Raw genomic sequence first — 23,246 nt, 5'->3', positions numbered from 1 at the left:
TCTCTCTCTCTCTCTCTCTCTCTCTCTCTCTCTCTCTCTCTCTCTCTTTTAACATACAAATGTTAGCTTACTCGGTAAAAGTTTGACAGGTTGACAGATCTCCCCCTCTTTCTCTCTCTCGCACAGAAAAAGAGATAAAAGTTTTCTTTTCTCCCAAAATATTTCAAATTTTCTAACGTTCAATAATGTATTTGTAGTAAAAAAAAAGCGAATTATAGTAGAGGTTTATAAATTTTTAAAAGCTCCATTTCAAACCACATTCTCTGCATTTTCACTTCTGATCCTTCTCGCCTGTCAACTCAGATAGGATATCACGATGTTACTTCTAATCGAATCGTTCCTACCTTTCAGCCAGAGATGTGTCGCCTTCACCATCGTGCGTGCCTCTAGAGCTTGCAAACGGATATCTTCTTTCTTGGTCGAAGGTAAGGATGGATATCGTAGACGTATGCATATAAGAAAAATAGATACAAAAGAGACAAGCAAACAAAAATCCTATTATTTGTGACACGTGTTATACCATGTATCGTCGCCAAATAAAAAAAATAAAATAAATTAAAATAAAATAAAATAAAATAAAAAATAAAAAAAGAAAACAAAGGCAATTGAATATTTTCGACGAGAAAAATAGAAAACGAAGAAATTAAGATGATCGAGAAAAAATATCGAAATTGAACGATCCGGTGTGATGAATTTTTTATAGAATATTCTTGTTTGTTTTCGGTTTGTTTGTTTGAAATCTCTGTTAGCGAAACTTTTCATCAACGTCACTATAATATTTTTCTCCGTGTAAAACATCGGTCAGGAAAAACCCGTCGAATCTCGTACGAGAAATAACAGGAAGATTTCTCGTTTTGAATACAAACTCGTCTATTCTAGAGCTCTCTCTCTTTTCTCTTACTCTCCCGCAATATACCTAGTGTCCCAGTGGTGTATGGTCTCGTTCTCGTCACAGCCGTCGAGTGAACGAGCGACATCATAGTGCTTTTTTTTTTATCTCTGCCAAATCGGCCCTCCACGATTTCATCCACGACGATTTAGAACGCGGCGTTATCCTTATCGAAGAATCGCCAACACCAGAGTCGTGTTTCCGGATATTGCGGATACGCGGTGAAACGGAGATAACCGATCTTTTTCTCCATACATAGTATAACAGTACGCCCGTTCTCCGATAGATTTACCGCGAAAGTGCTGATCGTGTGTTACGATTGTACCAGAGAGATATGATTTCATTTTTTATTATTCTTTTTGTTTCTTATTCCTGTCTCTCTCTGTTCATGAAAAATGTTATTTTACGTGAGTTCTTTTAGCTGATAACATAACAAACGTTGATTTAAAAGCTAATATATCAAAGTAAAGCTCACTTCGGTGTATAAAGACAACAAATCTATGGAAAAAATTTTCGTTTGAAAACAATTCATTATTTTTCTTTCTCTTTCCTTTTTTTTTGTCTTTTCTTGCTTTCCTTAATAAATATATCTTTATTTTAAAGGAGATCACATTTTGGATATACATTTCCTTTTATCGATTTCATTCACGATCGTAAAATAGTTGGATTTCTTGTCCCTTTTTTGTTTTCTTTTTTAGGTACGAGAATATGCGTTGAACGACACGAGGATGACGAGGAGGATGAGGATGAGGAAAGCGAGGAGGGGAAAGGAGGTGGTGGTGATGGTGATGGTGGTGGTGGTGGTGGTGGTGGTAGTAGTAGTAGTAGTAGTAGAAGAGATGGTAGAAGAGGGAACTTGCTCGTGGGTATTGGCAGATGGAAACTATCGACGTCCGTCGACGGCGGAAGTGCCGCTAGAACGGCGATGAATTCGAGCTGCCACGGGAAATGGATAGGCGATTCAAGGCTCCTCATCGATTGCGACGATCCAAGTTGTGGAGAAACCACGACAACGCGTCTACGGGTTTCTAGACGCCTACGGAGAAGCTTGGAAACTCGGGATGATCTAAATGAGGATTATGATGATATGGAAGATGATTTTAGAAGGACCAAACCAGTCAGAGAGAGATTCAGAAGGTGGAGGAGAAGTAGACGACGAAAGAGGAGCAGAAGAAGAAGGAACAACGTATTTGTCGAATCCTAATCACGATAATGATGATGATGCTGATGACGACGACGACGACGACGACGACGACGACGATGATGACGATTACTACCTTTCTTTTCGATGATATTCCTTTTTTTTCATCCAGGTGATTTTCTTTTTTTTCCTTCGCACTTTCTGTTTTTCCTTCTTTGTCTCTTCGTGATATTTTTTTCTCGTTAATTCTCTCCAACAGTGTTTGTTGAACACCTAAAAGTTTTCATTCCAACAAAGTTTTGTCCTTGGAATAATTAATTGTCCTTACTTTCTTTCGTTCTAATTAACGAAATACTATTTATAATACGAACAGTAAGATAGAGATATCTCTTTGTCGATATGAAAATTTATGAAGAAAATGAGTATATAAATAAATGAATAAATAATTGAGTGTACGATCCTGAAACACAGAGATATCATCGAAGTACCATTCTCCTTTGTATTCCTTTTAACGAGACGATGGGATTACGAATACATCGTCGCGTGATGAATCGTTATTAGCTAGATATGATTTACACGATTAGTGTAATTTAGAAATGGAACAAAGTGATTAGAAATTTGGTTAGGAAAATGGACCAGAGAGAAACTCTCGGAAATTCGAAAGGGTAAGCCAAGTTACTAGATACTATATACACATTTGTCGATACACGCCGACTCACGTTATTGAAAGAGATAGATAGATAGATAGATAGATAGATAGATAGATAGATAGATAGATAGATAGATAGATAGATAGATAGATAGATAGATAGATAGATAGATAGATAGAAAACTCGATGACGAGATGAGCAAAATGTAAAAGCAAACTCCGTCAATAAAAGATACTTGCACTTACCAGCAAGCACCATTTCGAGATTATTTTGATGACTGAAATGTTCTTGAAACTTTGGCTCGTGTATATGTCCTCTCTTCATAATTTTTCGCATAGCTTTCCTTCTCTCTTTCTATATTTCCATTTTCGTAGCTTTTCACTCGACTTTTGTAACGAAAATTTCTCTCTTTTTTTTTTCTCTTCTTCTACTTCTTCCTTTTTATTTTTTAACCGTCTCGTGATCTCAATACGTCTGCAACCGCGACGACAGAGATGACGATACTGAAAGCAAAAGCTCATTGCATCGAAGAGGTTGCTCCTTGATTGAATAGCTTTTTTTTTTATTTTTTCTTCTCTTATCCATTCGTATACACACCGTGTATCATTAATCTTGAAGCTTAGAGATAGATAACGGATGTTTCTATAGGATGATCATACAGTTTAGGTTTTTTTTTTATTCCAAATAAAGGTGCGGGAGTATGTACTATGAAAAAAATTCATTAGAAATTCCAATTTGTCGAGTTATTAAAAAATTAGTGTGTTAATTTTTTGAAGGAAAAAAAAATTATATACAACGGTATTATCTTCAAGTTTAAAAGTTATCGATTAGACAAACAGGACAATCTCGAAAACAGGAAAAGATCGGAAAAAAAGGAAGAAATAAAATAGGACAAGATCCGTCGAGGCTCTTAAACGGATTTTGTGGTCAACGTGCCGTGCGGTGCCATTCTATTTTTTTTTCTTTTCATTTTAATACCACTGTAATTTGAACCACTGTATCCTGAACGAGAGACATATAAAAGCAAACAACTCAGTACTGTTTCTTCAGAAGAAATCGAAAAATCGAAGCTTTTACATGCAGTAGTAGTTGCTTCAAATTTCTGTCGATAGTATCATCGTTTTCGACGTATTGTCAGCGTTACTTCTTGTTAGTTATAAAATTTATTTCGACTTTGACACGGCTTCGATATGTCGAACGACGATTCTAAGTCAGGAATTCTCTATCTTTTCGATCGGCCTGCCGAACCAGTTTATGTGCCTAAAGGAGACAAACGTGTCGCTTTTGACATACCACCTGATTACTTGGTACGTACAATTTGATAGAGATCGCATGATTTATTCATCTTTTTCTCTATCTCTTCTTTTTTTTCATTTTATTCGATCTTTATTTTATGTATTTTTCTCGACGTGTTCTATATTTGATTTTTATATCGCACGTATAGCCCGATCAATATCGCCCTGCTGCCGTTGACATATTCAATCGATTCGGCGAAACGACCGATTCGAAGATATCCGTAAAGCAGATTAGTTTACCGGATCTTAGTATTCCCATGCAACTTGGACGAAGGGATCCCTTTTCTTTGTTCATTCCGGCTCATCGTAAAGTAGCTGCTCGTCTGATTGATATATTCATGGGTTTGTTTGTTTCCTTTTTTCTTTGTTTATTTTTTTCTTTCTTTTACAACAAAATCGAACGAACGGATGTAGTTTTATTCACGTAGAATTTTACGGCCTTTAGGTATGAGGACCTACGAGGATTTCTTATCGGTAGCAGTTTATTGTCGTGATCGAATGAATCCGAATATGTTTATTTACGCTCTCTCAGTTGCTATACTACATCGTCCGGATACAAAGAATCTACCGATTCCTCCACTGCACGAAGTTTTCCCTGACAAGTATATAGACGGTGGTATTTTTTCTCGTGCTAGAGAAGAAGCGAACATATCGTCTGCCGGTCAAAGGGTAAGGCACGAAATAATTAAACAGGCTTTTCTCGAGTTGTAAAGTTAAGGTTAATCAACGAGAAAAGCGATAAAGATTAGCTCCAACGTGTTTCTTATTAGCTATAGTAGTCTCAGTTGATCTCATTTTGATAGAAGACGAAGCTCCTACATACATAGGTACGTTTAGTTCGTATTACCTTGCATTTAGATTCCCATCGAAATCCCGCGGGATTATACTGCTTCCGATCTCGATGAGGAGCATAGAGTCGCTTACTGGAGAGAAGATATCGGGGTCAATCTTCATCACTGGCACTGGCATCTGGTATATCCATTCGAGGCCGACGTCAGGATCGTTAACAAGGATCGACGTGGGGAGCTCTTCTACTACATGCATCAGCAGATCCAAGCCAGGTGCGCCAGTAGCTAGTCATAAGCCGGATAGATCGTACGTTCTCTATAGTACACTACTACCGTCCCTAGCTTCTACACATTGAGCTAATTAACTTTTCATCCCTTACACTATGAAAGCCCTTTGATCGTTGCTAACCGATTGTTCGGTTTATTGAGCATGTATCGGTTGTGTCCAGTGATACGAGAAATTTGTATCGATTGATTGATTTCTAAGATCCTTAACTTTCGAGCAGAAAAAAAAGAGAAACAAGATAAAACAAAAAGAAAAGATAGGAAAAACTAGTCGAAGAAAATTAATCCAATCGTAGATAATAAATGAATAATTGATATACGTATATATAGATATATATATACATATATATATTTATATATTTATATATATATCCACCCAGATATAATTGCGAACGTCTGTGCAACCGGTTGGGACGCGTGACGCGATTGATAAATTGGCGAGAACCCATTCCTGAAGGATACTTCCCTAAGTTGGACTCGTTGACGGCAAGTCGTACTTGGCCAGCTCGTCCTAGCGGTGCCGTTCTGCATGATATCAACAGGCAGGCCGATCAATTGGACTTTGACATTCAAGATTTGGAGAGATGGCGAGATCGTATTTATGAGGCCATTCATACCGGATCGATCACCAATATCAAAGGGGAAAGGGTACCACTTACGGAAAAAAGTGGTATTGACGTTCTTGGAAACATCATGGAGTCTAGTATACTCACTCCTAATTTGAATCTATACGGTGATCTTCATAATCTTGGTCATGTATTGATCTCTTACGTTCACGATCCGGATAATCGTTATTTGGTAAGGACAACCTGTTGAATGAAGGAATATCAATCGATAAGAACCAGTTGGAATATTGTTTGTCGTTGTTTAGGAAACTTTTAGTGTCATGGGTGAACCTGCTACAGCTATGAGAGATCCAATATTTTATAGATTCCATGCATTTTGTGATGATATCTTCCAAGAACATAAAAATACTCTGCCCGAGTATAGCGTACAACAAGTAAGTTTTCTCATCGTTGAAATATATCTCATTAATTTAACACACCATCTTTTATTCGAAAAAGATGATGGGCGTCATTTCTCGATCGAGTTTATTTTTCGGAATTTGTTTAACGTCTTGTTTCCACTTTCGTTGTAGAATTGAACGGTCATTAACGAGTTTGAACTATTTACTTCTTCGTGCACGACTTATCTCTCATTAAAAATTACAAGTACATATTTAAACATTAAGAAATCAAGATTTAGTATTTCTGAGGTTGAAATTTATGCAATACTTTCTTATTCCACTTTTTAAATATATATATATCGAGTTAATGAAAACAATTCAATTGAAATAAATCGTACCATTTTTCAATCGATCTTTATTATTTTTTTTCTCTACTCTTTGTAGCTCGATTTTCCAGGAGTAGAGATCGCTGATATTCGAGTGACTACAGCGAATCAACCTCCAAATAATTTGTACACTTTCTGGAACAAGAGCGACATCGATTTGTCTCGTGGCCTCGATTTCACGCCACGTGGTCCAGTCCTCGTCAGATTCACTCATCTCAATCATACAGATTTTACCTATATAGTTGTTGCAAACAATCGCAATAATTCACCTAAAAGAGGTACTGTTCGCATATTCATGGCACCTAGAGTAGACGAACGTGGCCTGCCATTCACCTTCAGACAACAGAAAAATTTGATGATGGAAATGGATAAGTTCTCGGTTATGTGTAAGTAAAAATAATTGCTACGATTCATACCTTGAATTTTCGTGTTATAATTCTTATATTAAAAACAAGGAATATATTATTTAAAAGAAATAATGAAAGACATTAGTATTTAGCACTTACCATGTTAATGAGGCATCATACTTTATGATCCATTATTCTATTATATGTTTATAGTAAATCCTGGCCAAAATACTATTCAGCGTAGTTCGACCGAATCCTCGCTAACGATTCCCTTCGAAAGAACCTTCCGAAACGTTGATGAGAATAGGCCAATCAGTGGTGACAGTCTTGAACAGTTCAATTTCTGTGGCTGTGGTTGGCCACAACATTTGCTTATACCTAAAGGAAGCAAAGCTGGATTTCCTATGGATCTCTTTATCATGATATCTGATTACACTGGTGATGCAGTAAGTTTGTTCTTTTCTTTTTTATATGCTTATCGTCGAACATTTATTAATTGGATTTATTGCACAAACGAATCGATAATATTTCCTGTATATTTGAACAGTGATAGTCGTGCAAAATTTACGTAGCTAATATTCATTTATCGTAAATTAATTGTTACTATTTTCGGGACACCCTATATGTATGTGTATCTATATATATATATATATATATATATATATATATATATATATATATATAGCCATCGCTATTTAACGGTAAGAGGCGGTCAAGCGAACGCAGCATCATTATCATTGAATTAATAACCGAATTACAACGTACCTTTTGCGTGCACAATAGAGCTCCACGTTTACGTTGATCCTTCTGATTGGCAGAGTACGGCAAAACCCTTTGTGCAGCTTCATCAAACGTGCATATTTAATCGTTCGTAAAATGCCCTCTATCTCTTTCTCTCTCGTTAAGCTATGTTCGAAATATTTAACATTTAAAAGCGACGGCAATATAAAGCAAGTTTATGGGACGACTTTACCGATGGGTTTAATCCAGTTCTCGTTTTCGATCAAGCGAAAAGTTGATCGGTATTACAATTGGGAGTTGTACGAATACATCGAAAATTCGATCAGCTTTAATAATCGCTCGAATCTTAGTTATTGTGTTTGCCTCTACATGTCTATACTATAGGAGAGCTACGCCCGGGGTATTCGATAACCGATATTCAACAACATTCCGTTGTCCGAGTCGGGCACGAAGGGAATATGTAGTTATCGAAACGTTGGAATAGTCACGCGAGTTACCCTGTTTAAACTAGTATTATCCGGGGATATTAGTTGGGTCTCTGCGTCGCGTTTGTTTGATAAGATTTGATTGGATTGTCTTTTAACGTTGAAACGTTCTTGTTACATCGAACTTATTGAACGATTGTCGAAGGATTGTATTTGAAAGGAGTAACGAGATCAAGGAAAAGAGCGCTAATAATCGAATTTTATTCACTTTGATCGTTATAGGTAGAACAGGAAGAATCTAGCGGTTGCAAGGATGCCGCGAGTTTCTGCGGATTGAGGGACCGCAAATATCCGGACGCACGTCCCATGGGTTATCCGTTCGATCGCAGACCACGTGCTGGCGTTGATAATTTGACACAATTCCTCACCGGCAATATGGCGGTCACTACTATAACCATAAACTTTACCGATTCCGTCGTACCAAGAACTAGATCGGGAAGCATGAGTAATACATTGAACTTCGCTTGAATTGGACTCCTCCGACTATCTTTTTTCTTTTCACGCTACTTTCGTCAATGGCTTATTGGATTGGGGGTACTCGTGATGTCACGATCTTCATGGGATGAAACTAATCAAAGACGAAGACGGAGAAACGTTTATTCCTCATACATTTTTCTTTTCGATCTTATTCGTCTTTTTTTATTTTTGCCTTTTTTTTCTAATCGAATGAGAGGGGTCGACGTGCACAGAAGATGAAAAAGAAAAAGAAGACCATTTTATTTTCTTTCGTAATCAATGATTGTAAGCTTAGAAGTTGGTATATCCGATCTACGAATCTCTTTTCGATACTGTGGGATCTTCTATTCTCTTGGATTTATTTTTCTAAGGGAGACCATTGAAAGATCCTCGGTTGGCAAGATAAAAACACGGAAATCGAAACCGCGCGGAAAATCGAAACGTTATCCGTTTTCTGTCTCTCTCTCTCTCTCTCTCTTTCTCTTCCTACTCGGTTATCATCCTTTTATTCTATGTTTATTCGTGGTAACGATATCCCCGTTCTCGTTTCTCATCCTTCTTGCATTATTGCACGAGGAACTAGATTGTAGGAAGCAAATGGAAAAGAACAAAAAAAAAAAATGAAGAAGAAAAAGAAAAAAAAAATACAAAAAGAAAAAGAAATATGATGAAATAAAGGCAAAGGCGATTATGCAGATTGCTTGACGTACTTTTTGAGTTCTATTTCTCTCTCTCTCTCTCTTTCTCTCATTTCTTTCTCACTATCCTTTCTCTTCATATTCACTCATTTGTGTTCTCTCTATCTTTCCTAAAGGTTCAAGAAAACACAAATTGTTCCATCTCCCTTCGTCTTTCCTCTCTTGTAACAACACGATATAACGACGTAATATAATCCCGAGCACATATCTGACGTTATCCAGAGGAACATTACTCGACGTTTTCTTCCCTTCGGAATGCATTTATTCCTGCGCGTTTGTTTCTCTCTACGGAAAGTCCTGCGGCGACCAGACGAATGCGGATTTACGCTCGAAGGAGAAAAGAAAAATATATCTATCCATGTATGTATGTACCACCTACGTGCCGCAACGACGAAGATGGATATATGCTGTTACCAACCCGACTTGAATTTTCCTCGCGGAATAATCCTTCATTTCTTTCTTTTTTTTCTTTTCCTTTTCTTTTTTTCTCACTCGTTTTTATTCCCTTTTTTCCTTTCCGTTTCGTAGTTTCTATCTTTTACACTCTCTTTTTCTGTCTCTATCTCCTCGAAATAGGAGAATATTATTGCCTTTTCTTTCGCTCTCTCTCTCTCTCTCTCTCTCTCTCTCTCTCTCTCTCTCTCTCTCTCTCTCTCTCTCTCTCTCTCTCTCTCTCTCTCTCTCTTTCTCTTGAGAGAAATGAAGCATTAAGATGAAGGTAAATAGAAATACTGAAACCCTTTCTTGTTGAATCTACATGTAGTATTCAGTAATTTAATTTTATTTTCAAGAAATCTTTCAACAGATCGTTCGAGATTCTTTTTAATCTTACAAACATTTGCATTGTAATTAGTTTCTATAAATGATAATTAACATTCATATCATACAATTCATAATTACAAAATAAAAGAAATATGATAAAGGAGATAATAATTAGTTCAGAACTTTACTTTGATTGGATAATAAAGTTTCTATCGTAGTTTTTCTCTCTCTCTTTTTTTTTAAATGAAAGTGACATCGTTTATCTTTTGATGTATACGTTTCTATACGAAACCTTCGAATCAGGAAAGTACAGAAAACTAGTGCTGTCACTAGAGTTCAACAAAAGCGAGCTTTTTATCACGTAACGTACCTCTCTCTCTTTCTCTCTTACTTCAGCGGCGATTATTCAAAGACGACGTTTATGTTCTCGTGTCGTCCCAATTCAGGTCGTTCATTCGAGTCACTCGTTTCTCGTAAATGAAAGCTCACCGAAGGGTGATAACTGCATTAATGCGTTTAATTTCGTAAGGTGAGGAATATTTCTCTTTCATTGTTAATGAGAACGATGAATGAAGCAAGAAAGAGGAAGAGAAAATCAGTAGTGAAGTCCTTCACTAATTAAAAGCAATTATAAATGGTCATGCCCGTTTGCATTATGTATGTACAATGTTGTACTACATACGAATAGTCGACGTCTATTGTAATATAACGATGTTATATTCGAAATACATACATATGTATATAGCTGCATATACTTGTACTGTCGTATACATAAAGATAACGGAGAGAAACAGGATTCAGTTATATTATATATAATTGACATATGCGAATAATCAACTCGAGTTAATTTTATTTTATTAGTATATTCTTCGGTTGTTCTAGTATATATAAACAGACATTGATCATTATTGATAAGTAACTCTTTCGTATACATATACATATCTTGAGAATAAATTTACATCTTCGTTTCACTGGCAATAATAATATGTTTATGCAGTTATGTGCTTAAATAAGTAACGTGCTACATATATATTCTCTGACGACATTTAATTGTTGAAAATTTAATGAGCAACTTTTTTTTTCCTCCAAACATTTTCGTGAATAAATAAATAAATATATATATATATATATATATATATATATATATATATACATATGAAATAACGCATGTCACGTTACGAAACGCAGATATTGCTTTTCACGTAAAATTTCTAAATACATTTGTCGAGCCTGTAAATTAATGACTCGTGGTTATTCTCTTTTTCTTCTTTTTTTTTTTCTAACGAAGTTTTCTTGAAATCAGAAAATATTCTGAAGACTTTTCTTTCTTTTCTTTTTCTTTTTTGACGTGAAGTTTGAAATGAATCTTATAAGAGGCACACCCTGTATATATAAAAGCTACCCGCGAGATCTCGATTGCAGTAACGCGTTCATTCATTTATACGTGTCAGATCTTATGATAGGGACCAGTAAGGGGTTCGGTATCGTGAAGAAGTTGAAATAAGAAGTCGAAGTTCGTGGTGAAAGAATTTCTTTCTCGACGGGAAACCTTTTTCAATATCGCTCGCTAACGTAGGCTCGATAACCCGAGGACAAAAGAATCGAATTACTTAGGTCAACGACTTTCTAAAGTCTGCAAGCGGAAAAAAGGGTCTTCAAATTAAATAGCAAGAATTTAATATGGCTGCTTCGTTCGTTCAAGACTGTGTTAGTTGGGGGAGAAGAGAGGGGATCTACAAAGGTTCGTAGATGGATAAGGAAGGAAATATAAAAAGAAAAAAGAGAGAGAGAAAGAGAATGTGTGAAAAGAATGTCGAAGTAGCTAAGAACTTTCGCTAAACTTATTTGAAATTAATTTAGAATTATAAGGGATTTACATCCACCCTCTCCTCCTTCTAACTCCCCTCCTTCTTCCTCTTCCTCTCGTTTCCTCGTGTAATTTAACAGCCCATTTAAAAATTAATTCATTTCCTTGATTCCTCAAGAATTTCTACTTGAATTATTTCGAACGTCGAATCGACTATAAACGAAAGAAAACGGAGAAACATTGAAAATCTAATCTTGGACTCTTTATCCTTTACTATAAAATTCGAAATATTTAATTGGAAACATTCTTTTTAAAATAAGAAAAAAGATGAATAGCGTTTGAACAGACGAATGGATAAACACAATAAAGACAATTTCGTCGTCATCGTTGAGATCTTTCGGCCTACTACTGGATCGATACTAAAAGAGAGAAAAAGAAAGAGACAGAGAGAGAAAGAGAAAGAAATTTTCTGGCACGAGTAGCAGATAAAGGACGAAGGGATAGAGAGACAAAGGGGAAGAGAAAGAGAGAGAGAGAGAGAGAGAGACAGTGTATAAACGTAGCCACGTTAAAGGAAATAACGAAGGTCGCCGTAAAAGCTCGCGTAACTTGCGGCCGTGGGGTTGCCGGATAAAAACGAAAGAAAAATGGAGGAAAAAGGGAGAAAAAAGAAAAAGAATAAGGGCGGGAGGGAGAAAGAGAAAGAAGGCAAGTAAAAAAGCAGGCACGGTATTGAATAACGGGCGTCATAATTAATAGCCTCGCGACACGTATGCATGACGATAAATTCCCGAGTTATATTGAGCGTCTCGTGGTGAGAAACTATGCAAATAACCTGCTGAGTTTAACTTTATAAGTTTAATGATTAACGGGTGAGAGGTCAAGGGGGTGAAAGTTGATGGAGGTGGTGGAGGAGAGGATGTTTGGGCCGAGTGGTCGAACGAAAGGAAAGGTTTTCGGTCAAAGAAGTTGGTAACGTTTAACGTCGTCTTTTTCTCTCATAGCTTCCCTAGAAACGAGTAGGTATGCGATGAAGGGTGGTAGAGTGATAGGGTGAGAGGGGTTGATGATGGTATGCTAATTTTAATGGGATAATTTGCCGAGGAGTCGCGCGAGAGATAAGAGCATCCTTGGAGAAAACGGTTCGCGTACCGTGGCTTCGATTCGTCCTCGTACGTTCAACTTCCTGTCCAATTACGTTAATTAACGTAATTGCGAAAGGGTGGAAAGGGAATTAAAGCGCAAAGGTGCTCGAACGAAACGCTCCGCGACGTGAACGATGACGGTTAAATAACGACGAACGTAGACGCAGAGACGACGGCGACGTCGACGACGACGACGTCGACGACGACGACGACGACGACGACGACGACGAATGGGGACGATAATTAATCTTTCACAGTCCATAAAAGAGGCATAAACTTTGCTACCACGAGTTACGAGGGCTATGCGTATGTAATTACTGGCAAGGGGAGAGAGAGAGAGAAGGAGAGAAAGAGAAAAAAAAAGTTATCCATGTCAAACGTCCTCTCTCGATTCACTCCACTTTTCTATTTCTTTTTTTTTCTTTTTTCTTCTTTTTTTATTTTTTTTTACTTTTTTCCCCCTTTCCGTCTTTTTCTTTTTCATTTTTTTTTCTTTCAATTTCGTGACGTTTATAAAGACTTTCCATTTTTACCTTCCCATATTTTTCTAGCTTTTTTTTTCCGAATGAGTATAAATCAAGCTCTCATACAAACGGGACATATATGATAGGGGGTGGGAAAGAGAGAGAGAGAGAAAGAGGAGAGTTAGAGTTAGAGTTAGAAGTTTCTATGTACCAAAGGGGAAAGCTTTCCGCGATTCAACGTAAATTGGATCGTCGAACGGATCGAGAGATCATTCGAGAAGATCATATCTAAACGTCAAAGCACTCTCTCGTGAGCCACGTGACTCTGAATTCGAGTGGACGTGCTTATTGGTCGTTCGATGTAGTACAAGCAGACTTTTCTTCTTCTTCTTCTTCTTCTTCTTCCTTTTATTTCTTCTTTTTCTTTTTCTTCTTCTTCATGGACTCCCCAACTCTTCCTCCTGGGACGAGGAAGGAATCGAAAGTAGGAAAAGACTTCGTACTTACGAAGGAAAAGATTCTCCTGGGAGTTGAAAAAAGATAGAAAGAGAGAGGATAGAGATAGAGGAAATCGGTGAGAATTTGTCTATCAGAGCTCTTGTTTTTTCACTCGACGCGGTACTTGCACGAAAAATATAGAGGTGAATAGATTTTTTTTCTTTTGTAAACAACCTAATTCTTTTAGTACATTTTTCTTCAACTTTTTTTTTTTTGAGAGAGAGATCAATAGCGACCGTCAAATAATTCTTATGAAAGACCGTGATCTTCGATTAATCTTCTAAAAAGAACGAAAATCGAAATTATCGATCGTCTTCCTTTTTTTATTTTTACTTTTTATTCTTCGTCCGTCGAATGGAAAAAAAAAACTTCGTTGCGGTCGTCCTGCTGTCGAAGATAAATCAAGTTTGTCCGTAGGTACCGCGGTTCAGGACAAAGTTATTATAGTTTCGATTCGATTACCTCGTCGGTACTGACGGTTACGGCGAAGAAAACGAGAATCTTCCTTCCTGCTCTTTCGCTAACCTTCTTCTTTTTCAACTTCTTCTAGTACTTTTTTTCCTTTTCGTCATCATCATCTTCTTCTTCTTCTTCTTCTTCTTCTTCTTCTTCTTCTTCTTCTTCTTCTTCTTCTTCTTTTTCTTCTTTTTCTTCTTCTTTGGTCTGGCTACGTTTCTTCATCTTTTTCTTTAGCACCTTATCGTTCTCGTTTGAAAGTTAGCTGAGCTGGTACCTCCCACGCTGCTTTTACTATCGATCCAAACACATTCTTCTTTAAGACGCTTTTCAAATTTATATCGACAGCCAGAAATTCTTTTCCTTTTTATTTAAGACGATTCTTTTTTTTCTTTTTCTCTTTCTTTTCTTTTCGTTTCTTTTTTGTTTCCCCTCCCTCAGAGAAAAAGTTCTGTTGAGAAACGAATGCAGTAGAATCTTGAAATTTTTATCGGAGGAAAGGGAAGAAGAAAAAAAAAGAAATTTCCTTGGATTCTCTTCGTTTATTCTTTTCATTCGAATTCTCGACTAAATCATTCTAATTCATTCCAATTTGTTGACGATCGTTTCTCTTCTTTCCCTTTTCCTTCTCTTCTCTTCTCTTCCCTTTCCTTCCCTTCCCTTCCCTTCGTTCGCGTAAACGAGTCACCAAGGACGAGTTTTCGCGAGGATAATGGAAAAACTTTGGCCCTCGTTGCATCGTCGTATACGGCGCATACACATAGCTTTCCTATTCTTTTCAACACGAACCCAACGTTGGTGATAACGCTGTAAACGTTGTCGAGAACAATGTCTGTGTTTCAGGTTGGCATTGATGTAGGAACTCACAGCGACGACGACGACGGTGCGCATTCCATTTTCTAACGCTTGACGGAAAGCGGAGACAATCGTGTACGTCACCCGATATTTTACACGACACGGTTGTGTCTCTTTACGAAAGACATCTTTTTCTACCAACCATAAAAATATTCTACCCGAGGAATTTATTTATTTTGCTTTTCTTTTTTTTCTTTTTCTTTCTTTTTTTTTATTATTATTATTGCTTGCATCTACTGAAAAACCTGGATTTCTCTTGTGCAGAAAAAATACGTATATATATACATACACACACATACGGTGAGACTAATCAATTATTGTCATCCGAATTCTAATTAACGTTTCGTTTATATATGAGAAATATTAATTACTACAAATTTGATAGAAAATTAACTTAGTCATTTATATATAGAAGGAGAGTTATTAATTAATTATTGCAAATTTGAAATAAAACAAATTTTCATTTGAACTTTCGAATAAAAAAGGGAAAAAATGTCGTATACATCAAACGTTGAATATAATGTACGAATAGCAAGTTGAAATAGAATATCTGTACGAAACGTTTTATCGTAGAAATAATTTTTCTGCAAATAATAAAACTAAAATATCGTTTTAGGTTATCGGCTCAACCTATATATCTGTTGTTACTCACGGAAACACGATGAAAAGTTGATAAAATTAAAGCTACCGGAAAAGGTGAGTAGCACATTGTATTCGAGAGAGAATTTACTTTCGGACAAGTTTTTACAACGTCGACCATATCGCACACTTTTCCACGCTTTTCCCTTCGGAGCTCGCGACCCCTTTTTATTATTCCTTTTATTCCTTTTTGCGGATCTAAATCTTACCGGAAACATTCACGCTCTCTTTTATCTTTATCTAAGACTATGCTTTTGTTCACCGAGGAAAAGTTTTGCAGAAAGATTCGTGCCGTTCTTGAATTTCTTAAGGTCTCTTCTAATTTATTATACTATTTCGTGAGATTTCATCGACGAAAGAGAAGAAAAGAAAAAAAAAAAAAAAGAGTTCGCTTCGATTTAAACAAAAATTTATTTCCGATCGAACGTTTGAGTTAATCATCGGAGTAGTAATAAAAAGAAAACGAAGGAAGAAAAGATAATAAAAAATAAGAAAAATGTTATACGCATAAAAGAAATACTTGCGTCGGGTAAACTCAAGATGAAGTTGTTTAGTAGAACGATAATATTATACCGAGTCATCCCTGTATATAAATGTATATAAATTTTCTATAAAGCTCCATGAGAAAAGTTGTATGTACATTATAAATACATATATACAGATATATATATATATATATATATATATATATATATATACACAAGCTTATGTATATGTATAATAGATATACCTTGGTTCGCATCTCACTTTTCTCTCTTTTATAAGCGATGTCACGCAGCATCCTTCGTCATTGTCGTAACGTTGGCCTCCTTCGCGATCAAAGGAATGAATCAGGACGTGGACGAGGCAAAAGCGAGGGTAAAGTAGAAGAGGCAGGAGTTTTCCTCTCACTCTCTCTCTCCCTCCCTCTTTTTCTCCTCTTTTCAAGGACCAAAGGGATGGTATCACACCTTACGACGATAATGATACACCGAAAAGTGCAGCATTGCATTCCTTTAAAGAGAGTTCATTGAAAAGAGAGAGAGAGAGAGAGAGAGAGAGAGAGAATTTTACGGTACGAAAATAGAAGCTTCGAGTGTGATGATCAAAGAAAGCATAGTAGTCTTATTCCGAATGAAAGGAATTTCCTTTTCAACGTTGTTTTTGGTGAAAATTTTGTACTTTATTTATTTTGTCGATAGATACAAAAAAAGAGGAAAAGAAAAAAATTATTTGAACAATGATTGATCGCAAGAAATAATTATTTGCAATACACGTTTCCTCGTTCGATCGATTAAAATAATTGTTGTTATTATTAGAATAATTACTAGGAACATTAACGTTTGTGCGAGCAACATGTTTAATATGTTTTGCGATCTAATAATGTGCAGCGTGTCATATATTACTAGTTTATGTTACGGAGAAATATGAATTTTAGTCTGGAGAGAGAGGGAGAGAGAGAGAGAGGGAGGGAGAGGGAGAGGGAGGGAGAGAGAGAGAGAGAGAGAGAGAGAGAAAGAAGGAGAAAGAGAGGCATATAAATACGTCAGTGATAATTTCTTTTTTCTCAAATAAGAATTTATTTTTAATGAATATCAGTCTCTTGAAAAATACAATTTCTCGTATATAAGATCAAATTGCTTTACGTTTTTACAAAATTTATCTCTTTCTTCGAATAGAGGTACTCGATTAAGGAAAGTATCTTTTTAACATATTCACCATCGATCGAGACTAGAAATTATTGCCTTAACAGTTACCCATTGATATACACAGACAGACACACTTACACAAATACATATGTGTGTGTATATATATATATATATATATATATATATATATATATATATACACACACACATATACACACGAACGTATATACAGAATAATACGTGGTAGGAAAAATAGAATGAGAGAAGGAAGCAGTTATACCACGTTATCGAATTTCCAGGATATTTTTCTTCGGTCTCGATACCTCGAAAATGGTTCGTAGTTGTGCCAGTAATAGTGGTAGTAGTGGTACTACCAGTAGTAATAGTAGTCGTGGGTAATAGTACTGGTAGTAGTATTGTACTTTTACGATTTACATCGTCGACAATGCGATTCGCCGATCGGATTTTCTCACGGGTCATCGCTCGTGGAACCATTGGAAGGGATGTTAAAACATGGCGTAGGATTTGCATTTATACCGATGCTGCTAGAGTCGACCGGTCCTATCTATGGATCATAAATTTATCGTAGTGACCCATGGATTAAACGTGACTTTTCTTTTTCTCTCTACACACACGTACAAACCCATCCATCTAAACACATCCACTCCACGTACACATATTATCCATCTTTTTCTATTTTTTTGTAATCTTTTTTCTTTACCAAACTGAACCGAGTTTCATAAGCTAAAATCGAAACGGACATCTCCAACTTTTCGTAGAATGAATTTCTCGAAATTTTCTCTCTCTTCCTCTCTTTCCTTTTACTTTTAGTCCGTTCCTTTGAACGACGAAAACTATTGATAGGAGTAAGTGGAGTACTAGGCAGCAGCAAGCAAACAAGCAAGCAGGCCCTCGAGATATTTCGTGAGAACTTTGAGAAACGTACGAAAAATAAAGGATCGTTAATTCGCTAGTAACAACGTCGAACACCGATTTCGAATTCTACGAAGGTGAAGTTTCGAGTTGTCGTCGTGTTTCGATAGATACAGAGAGGATGAAACGACCTGTTACGATTCAACTACTCGACTCTCCGAAGTAACAAGATTTTTATCGGTTTTTTCTTTTTCTTTTTTTCTTTTTTTTTTTTAACGTACTATGATTCCGTATTAGTTAACCATATCATTTAACAATTTCTTGTCGATGTAATGGAAACGTGCTCGGTAATACGAAGAACCATAATGATGATAGTTATAATAACAGTAGTAATAACAACAATAATCTTGCTGAGAAAACATATCTCTGATAATAGAACGAAACGTGACACGTTACCGCATCGATTCATATCGCGTGATGCGTTCCCTCGATGTCCTTTTTTCCGCGTTCCTGGAATATTAAATGCTGATTTTGCGATAGTGATCTTAAGAGGAACGACGTTGACGTACGATCGCATCGAATTTTCTCGTGCAAGCTGTTCTCTCTCTCTCTCTCTCTCTCTCTCTCTCTTTCTTATTACTTCTCTTTCTCTCGTGTACACTTTATCATGAAATATGTGCCGGAAGAAATCTGCTCGCGTGGTTCGCAACTCGCGAAGAATTTCCGCCGGTCTTCGCTATTTACGAGATCTTTGAGAGTTCGTGCGACACGATTCTTCGAAGTTCGGAACAAACGGAAAAATGATTCTTACCGAGCGAATATCTATCGCAAGAGAGTACCACGAACGAATTCTCACAAAAGTATTTGATAAAAATAAAACTAATAAAACGCAATGATCGATCTTCTCGTAGTATGTTGAATTCGTGTTTTCGAAAAGTTTCCCTTGCGATGGGGCTATTCCGCTACGGACAATTATTTTGATCGAAACATTCTAACAAACTACATATTATCCGTAATTTTTCCGTCAGTCAATGTGCCACTTGTTACATTTCAATATTTATGAACGAATAACTTCCAGGAAAGTTCGGGCGAACCGAACGGCATGAATATTAAAACAAATGCTCGTGTTCTCTCTCTCTCTCTCTCTCTTTCTCTCTCTCTTTCTCTCTCTCTCGCAGAGGAGCTAGCAAATTCTCTTCAGACTACGACGACAACGTTCTGAAGAAAGTGAAAATCGATCGAAGAAGAACTGTGTATTCATTGTTTCTGTTCTGGAGTTAAGTAAAACCCTCGCATACTACACACACATACACACACACACCCGCGTACAGGTACGCATGCACACACAACTGTGTAATACATTTTTTTTTTATAGGGACGACCAATCGATTTCCATCTTTTCATGATAATAATGAAAGAGAAAGAAGAATAGGTATATACCTACATGTACTCGCATTTAATGGAGAAAAAAAAAATTTTCTTCGAATAATTAGTTAAAACTTTTTTTTTCGTTTTCATTGAGAAAGGAAAATTAATTCTGTTGAATTCCATATCAAAAGTACGCACGTAGTACGTCAAAATTATAATTGTACTTTGAATGGATATCGCGAAAGAAGTCTGCCAAAGATTTTAGATTTTCCTAGATCGAAGTGAAATTCGAATGACGTTCGAAGACCGACAGTTCGTCCGTTTTCTAGTTGAGATCGAAACGCGAAGAGTAAAAAAGGATAGTAAGAGTGATTGAACGAAGGGGAATCGAGACACGTATACATAGGTATGTACACACACACACACACACATAATGTTCTATATATGTGTATATACTTATATACAGGGTGTTCATTTTAATTGATCAAGGAGAATACGATTAAAAAAGAAATAAAGTGTTTTTATTAAAAATGAAGGATTTATACGTCGACGTTCGTTGGAAACGAAGATCGCTGATCATTTTAATTGTTATTTAGCAGTTCAATGTTTATGTGCATCGATCAATAGGAACACCCTGTATATGTGTGTGTGTGTATATACCTAGTATACATAGAGCAGACTGACCGGCCAGCTCGACCGCTCGGCAAAAAGGCAGGAATGTACAGGATACCACCTTTCTCTCTTTCTTCCATTCTTTCTCTCCTTTTATTCGTTCGTTGGTACGCGCGTCAGCGCTCGTATTGTCCGCTGCTTCGTTTCTTTCTCTCTCTCTCTCTCTCTCCTTCTCTCTCTTTCACTCCCACAAGAGAATCGGCCAGGCTTTATTCCGGGTGAGTTCTGTGATTCAGGGAATCTGCCAATTTATCTCTCATTCTCGCAGGAAAATCGAAGGAACCCACCTCGTTCGCTTTTTCTTGTGAAACCGATAAAAACATCTTGGAATTGAACCCATCCGAACTCAAGCCAATCATTTAGTTATATATACATAAATACATGCATAATCGTTTATTATCTCAAGTAATAGTTTTTTGGTCATCGCCGTTTTCTTTTTCTTTTTCTTTTTTCTTTCTATTTTTCAATTTTTTGTTTTCAATGTTTCGATTTATTTTTATTGCTCTTTTCTATTAGAAAAAATTAATAGCCGGTTTTGTAGTTTGTTCGACGAGAACCAGTGGAAAATGAAGCAGATATTACGCCTGCAGATAGGCAACCCTTTACGTAGTCTGAATGCACCAGCCGTATGTGCGGTTGCATATTTCCGGGCGCTCGACCAAGCAGGAAAATGTGGGAAAATCAAATAGAGAGAAAGATACTGCTAATCTTTATTTTCTGCATACCCCGGCCATACAAACGTTCGTATGTAATGTAACGACTATCACGTATAGAAACGCATACGAAGTTGAATATAAAAAGTACATTTAAATATTTCAGCAAGATGTTCGAGGACGCGAGTCACATACGTGGAATGCGAATCGATTGAAATATTTTCACAGAAGGTTCTAACATATACGATTAAAGTTCGAGGTCACTAACTTGGCCCTACATTCGACTAGAAGATGGTCTATATCGGTTATTTCGTTTGCTAGCTCTTGGTACTTTGCCAGACGTATATTATGTATTCCTTCGAGTTAGCTCTAGTGAAAATCCAGAATATTCTGAATTGCAGACTTCCGTAGAGAGAACGACACAGAGGGAGAAAGAGAGAGAGAGAAGCTAGGTTTTCGAAGATATACGTGTATATCTTGTATATTAATATTCCTCTCCATTCCCGTCTTTGCTAAGACTAATTATAAAAGAGGAAAATAGACGGAGAAATTATTTTTCCATTCGTTCCATCTTCATTATTTAGACATAATTTTCTTAACGACATAATTCAATTCTTTTCTTTCTATTTTCTTTTTTTTTTCAATATTTAATTGCTCATCTCACGTAATTCATTTTACTATTCATTAACCAGTCATTTAGTTTGTCAAAGAAAGATAGATAGAGGAAAAGGATATAATTAGAGAGGCTCGAAAGACATATACTAAAGAACGAAAATCACACCGTTAGGCGAGAAAACTTGTCCGTGATCACTTTCGTAGGAAGAGTGATTAATATCACCAACGGTATATGAATGCTTCCAAAGAGCGAGAGCGAGAGAGAGGGAGAAAGCGAGTGTCTGCAATTAGTTTGAAATATCGACGGGTATGAAAAGCAAGCGCACGCGTGCGTCTCGCGTCGACATTTTCGCAAAGTACGATGGCTGAGATGGGGCAAACATCGACGGGGATGGTTGGTCGCGTGCCGAGTATAATTCAATGCCGATATTCTATAATTAATTGGTACTCGAGGATCGATCGATCGATCATTTCTACGTGAATGAGAAGAGAGTACTTGGGGAATATTAGCGATAAAGGAAAACTTAGGAAGATCGTTTGCGTGATAGAGAACAAAGAAAGAAAGGATGGAAGGAAGGAAGAAAGAAAAAAAGAAAAAGTGATTGCGTGTTAACACAATCATTGTTATCTTGTACTCAACAAAGAACTACTAATTTTCCCTTTTTCTCTTTTTCTTATTCTCCTCTTCTCTCTCTCTCTCTCTTTCTCTCTCTCTCTCTTGAGAAATCGAGAACGTGTCACTTTTCCCTTGGGAATCAGTTCCCTTTATACGACCACTTTGCGGAACTAATTCGTATCGTCTCTCTTAAAGAACGAAATTAACGTTGTCTCACGAAACTTCCATTTCACTTTCCCTTACTAATTCCCTTTTGTAAGATACGTAATTAATTCGAAATCTCTCGTTGAATCATTTCGATCGGAATATTATTTTTCTTTTCTTTTCTTTTTTTTTTTTATTCTTTTTTCTTTTTTCTTTTGAAACATCACAGGCTCCCCAAAATTCTCGTTTCTTCTTTCGTCACTTATTTTTCATTTAAAAACTATTTATCTTACATTCGCACATCTGTATTCCCATAGAACGGCAACGATATTATACGTGTGTTGATACATGTGGATATACTTACACAGATCACGTTTTTTAATACTTCATCCCATTAACAACACGCGAGATACGCTTTAACGCTCAAACTGATTTCATCCTTTCAATAAACAGAATTCACAATACGAGGAGCAATATGTGAATTGATTTCATTACTTTGACGACGAAGTAATCGGCCACGGCCAATACCATTTTCGAGGGGCTTTCAATTATGTTTGACACACATATATACATATATATATACACACACACATCATATATATACGTAGTATGTATGTGTATATATGTATAGGTATCATCTGTACATATATACAATAGTCGATACGAGACGCGACCTCCATCAGAGAAAATTGCAGCACGGAATCGTGATTTCATCGAAATATTCAACGATTTATCTAAATGCATTTTGATTGACGGAATCAATCAATTAAGTAACAAAGAATTTTTACTTCCTTTTTTCAAGGGGATAGAGTCAACGATATAAATAAGAAAGAGACAAAAAAGGATAGAAAGAAAAAGAAGACATAATAGATTTTCATTATAATTTGATAATAATGAAATTAACTTCGTATGAATTACCTCCGGGGGTGTTGGACGAAACGATT

The 23,246-nt window shown here is 36.5% G+C and overlaps 2 protein-coding genes across 3 annotated transcripts in view; both read left to right on the top strand.

Moving 5' to 3' along the window:
- Nucleotides 1–2,496, top strand: part of LOC122635122 — a 9,588-nt gene extending 7,092 nt beyond the window's left edge. Inside the window, exons 4-5 of the mRNA XM_043824964.1 lie at nt 352–425; nt 1,588–2,496. Coding sequence (XP_043680899.1) covers nt 352–425; nt 1,588–2,093 — 580 coding nt within the window. The 3' untranslated portion in view covers nt 2,094–2,496. The remainder of the gene's footprint in view (nt 1–351; nt 426–1,587) is intronic.
- A 910-nt stretch (nt 2,497–3,406) lies between these two features.
- LOC122635118 (phenoloxidase 1-like) lies at nt 3,407–12,109 on the top strand. 2 transcript variants are annotated; one of them, XM_043824947.1, is made up of 10 exons: nt 3,407–3,987; nt 4,125–4,317; nt 4,421–4,644; nt 4,834–5,036; nt 5,429–5,846; nt 5,920–6,048; nt 6,439–6,766; nt 6,941–7,173; nt 8,176–8,364; nt 11,737–12,109. In XM_043824947.1, exons 1-10 carry the CDS (start codon nt 3,871–3,873, stop codon nt 11,806–11,808), a joined length of 2,106 nt encoding a protein of 701 aa, XP_043680882.1. In that variant the 5' UTR covers nt 3,407–3,870; the 3' UTR covers nt 11,809–12,109. The 2 variants fall into 2 exon arrangements, with proteins under 2 accessions (XP_043680882.1, XP_043680881.1); XM_043824946.1 differs by lacking the exon at nt 11,737–12,109 and having other exon boundaries at nt 3,712–3,987; nt 8,176–9,118.
- The last annotated feature ends 11,137 nt before the right edge of the window (nt 12,110–23,246 follow it).

The sequence above is a fragment of the Vespula pensylvanica genome, chromosome 17 (genome assembly GCF_014466175.1).
Source record: "Vespula pensylvanica isolate Volc-1 chromosome 17, ASM1446617v1, whole genome shotgun sequence".
In the NCBI taxonomy this organism is placed as follows: domain Eukaryota; kingdom Metazoa; phylum Arthropoda; class Insecta; order Hymenoptera; family Vespidae; genus Vespula; species Vespula pensylvanica.
The sequence above is the reverse complement of the archived record's forward strand: the minus strand, read 5'-3'. Positions and strand labels throughout refer to the sequence as shown.

Excerpts from the sequence above, each read along its gene's own strand:
- LOC122635118 (XM_043824947.1), top strand. The coding sequence starts at position 3,871 with ATGTCGAACGACGATTCTAAGTCAGGAATTCTCTATCTTTTCGATCGG. Across the intron at positions 5,847-5,919 it reads ATCCGGATAATCGTTATTTG|GAAACTTTTAGTGTCATGGG; the intron begins GTAAGGACAACC and ends GTCGTTGTTTAG. Across the intron at positions 6,049-6,438 it reads CCGAGTATAGCGTACAACAA|CTCGATTTTCCAGGAGTAGA; the intron begins GTAAGTTTTCTC and ends TACTCTTTGTAG.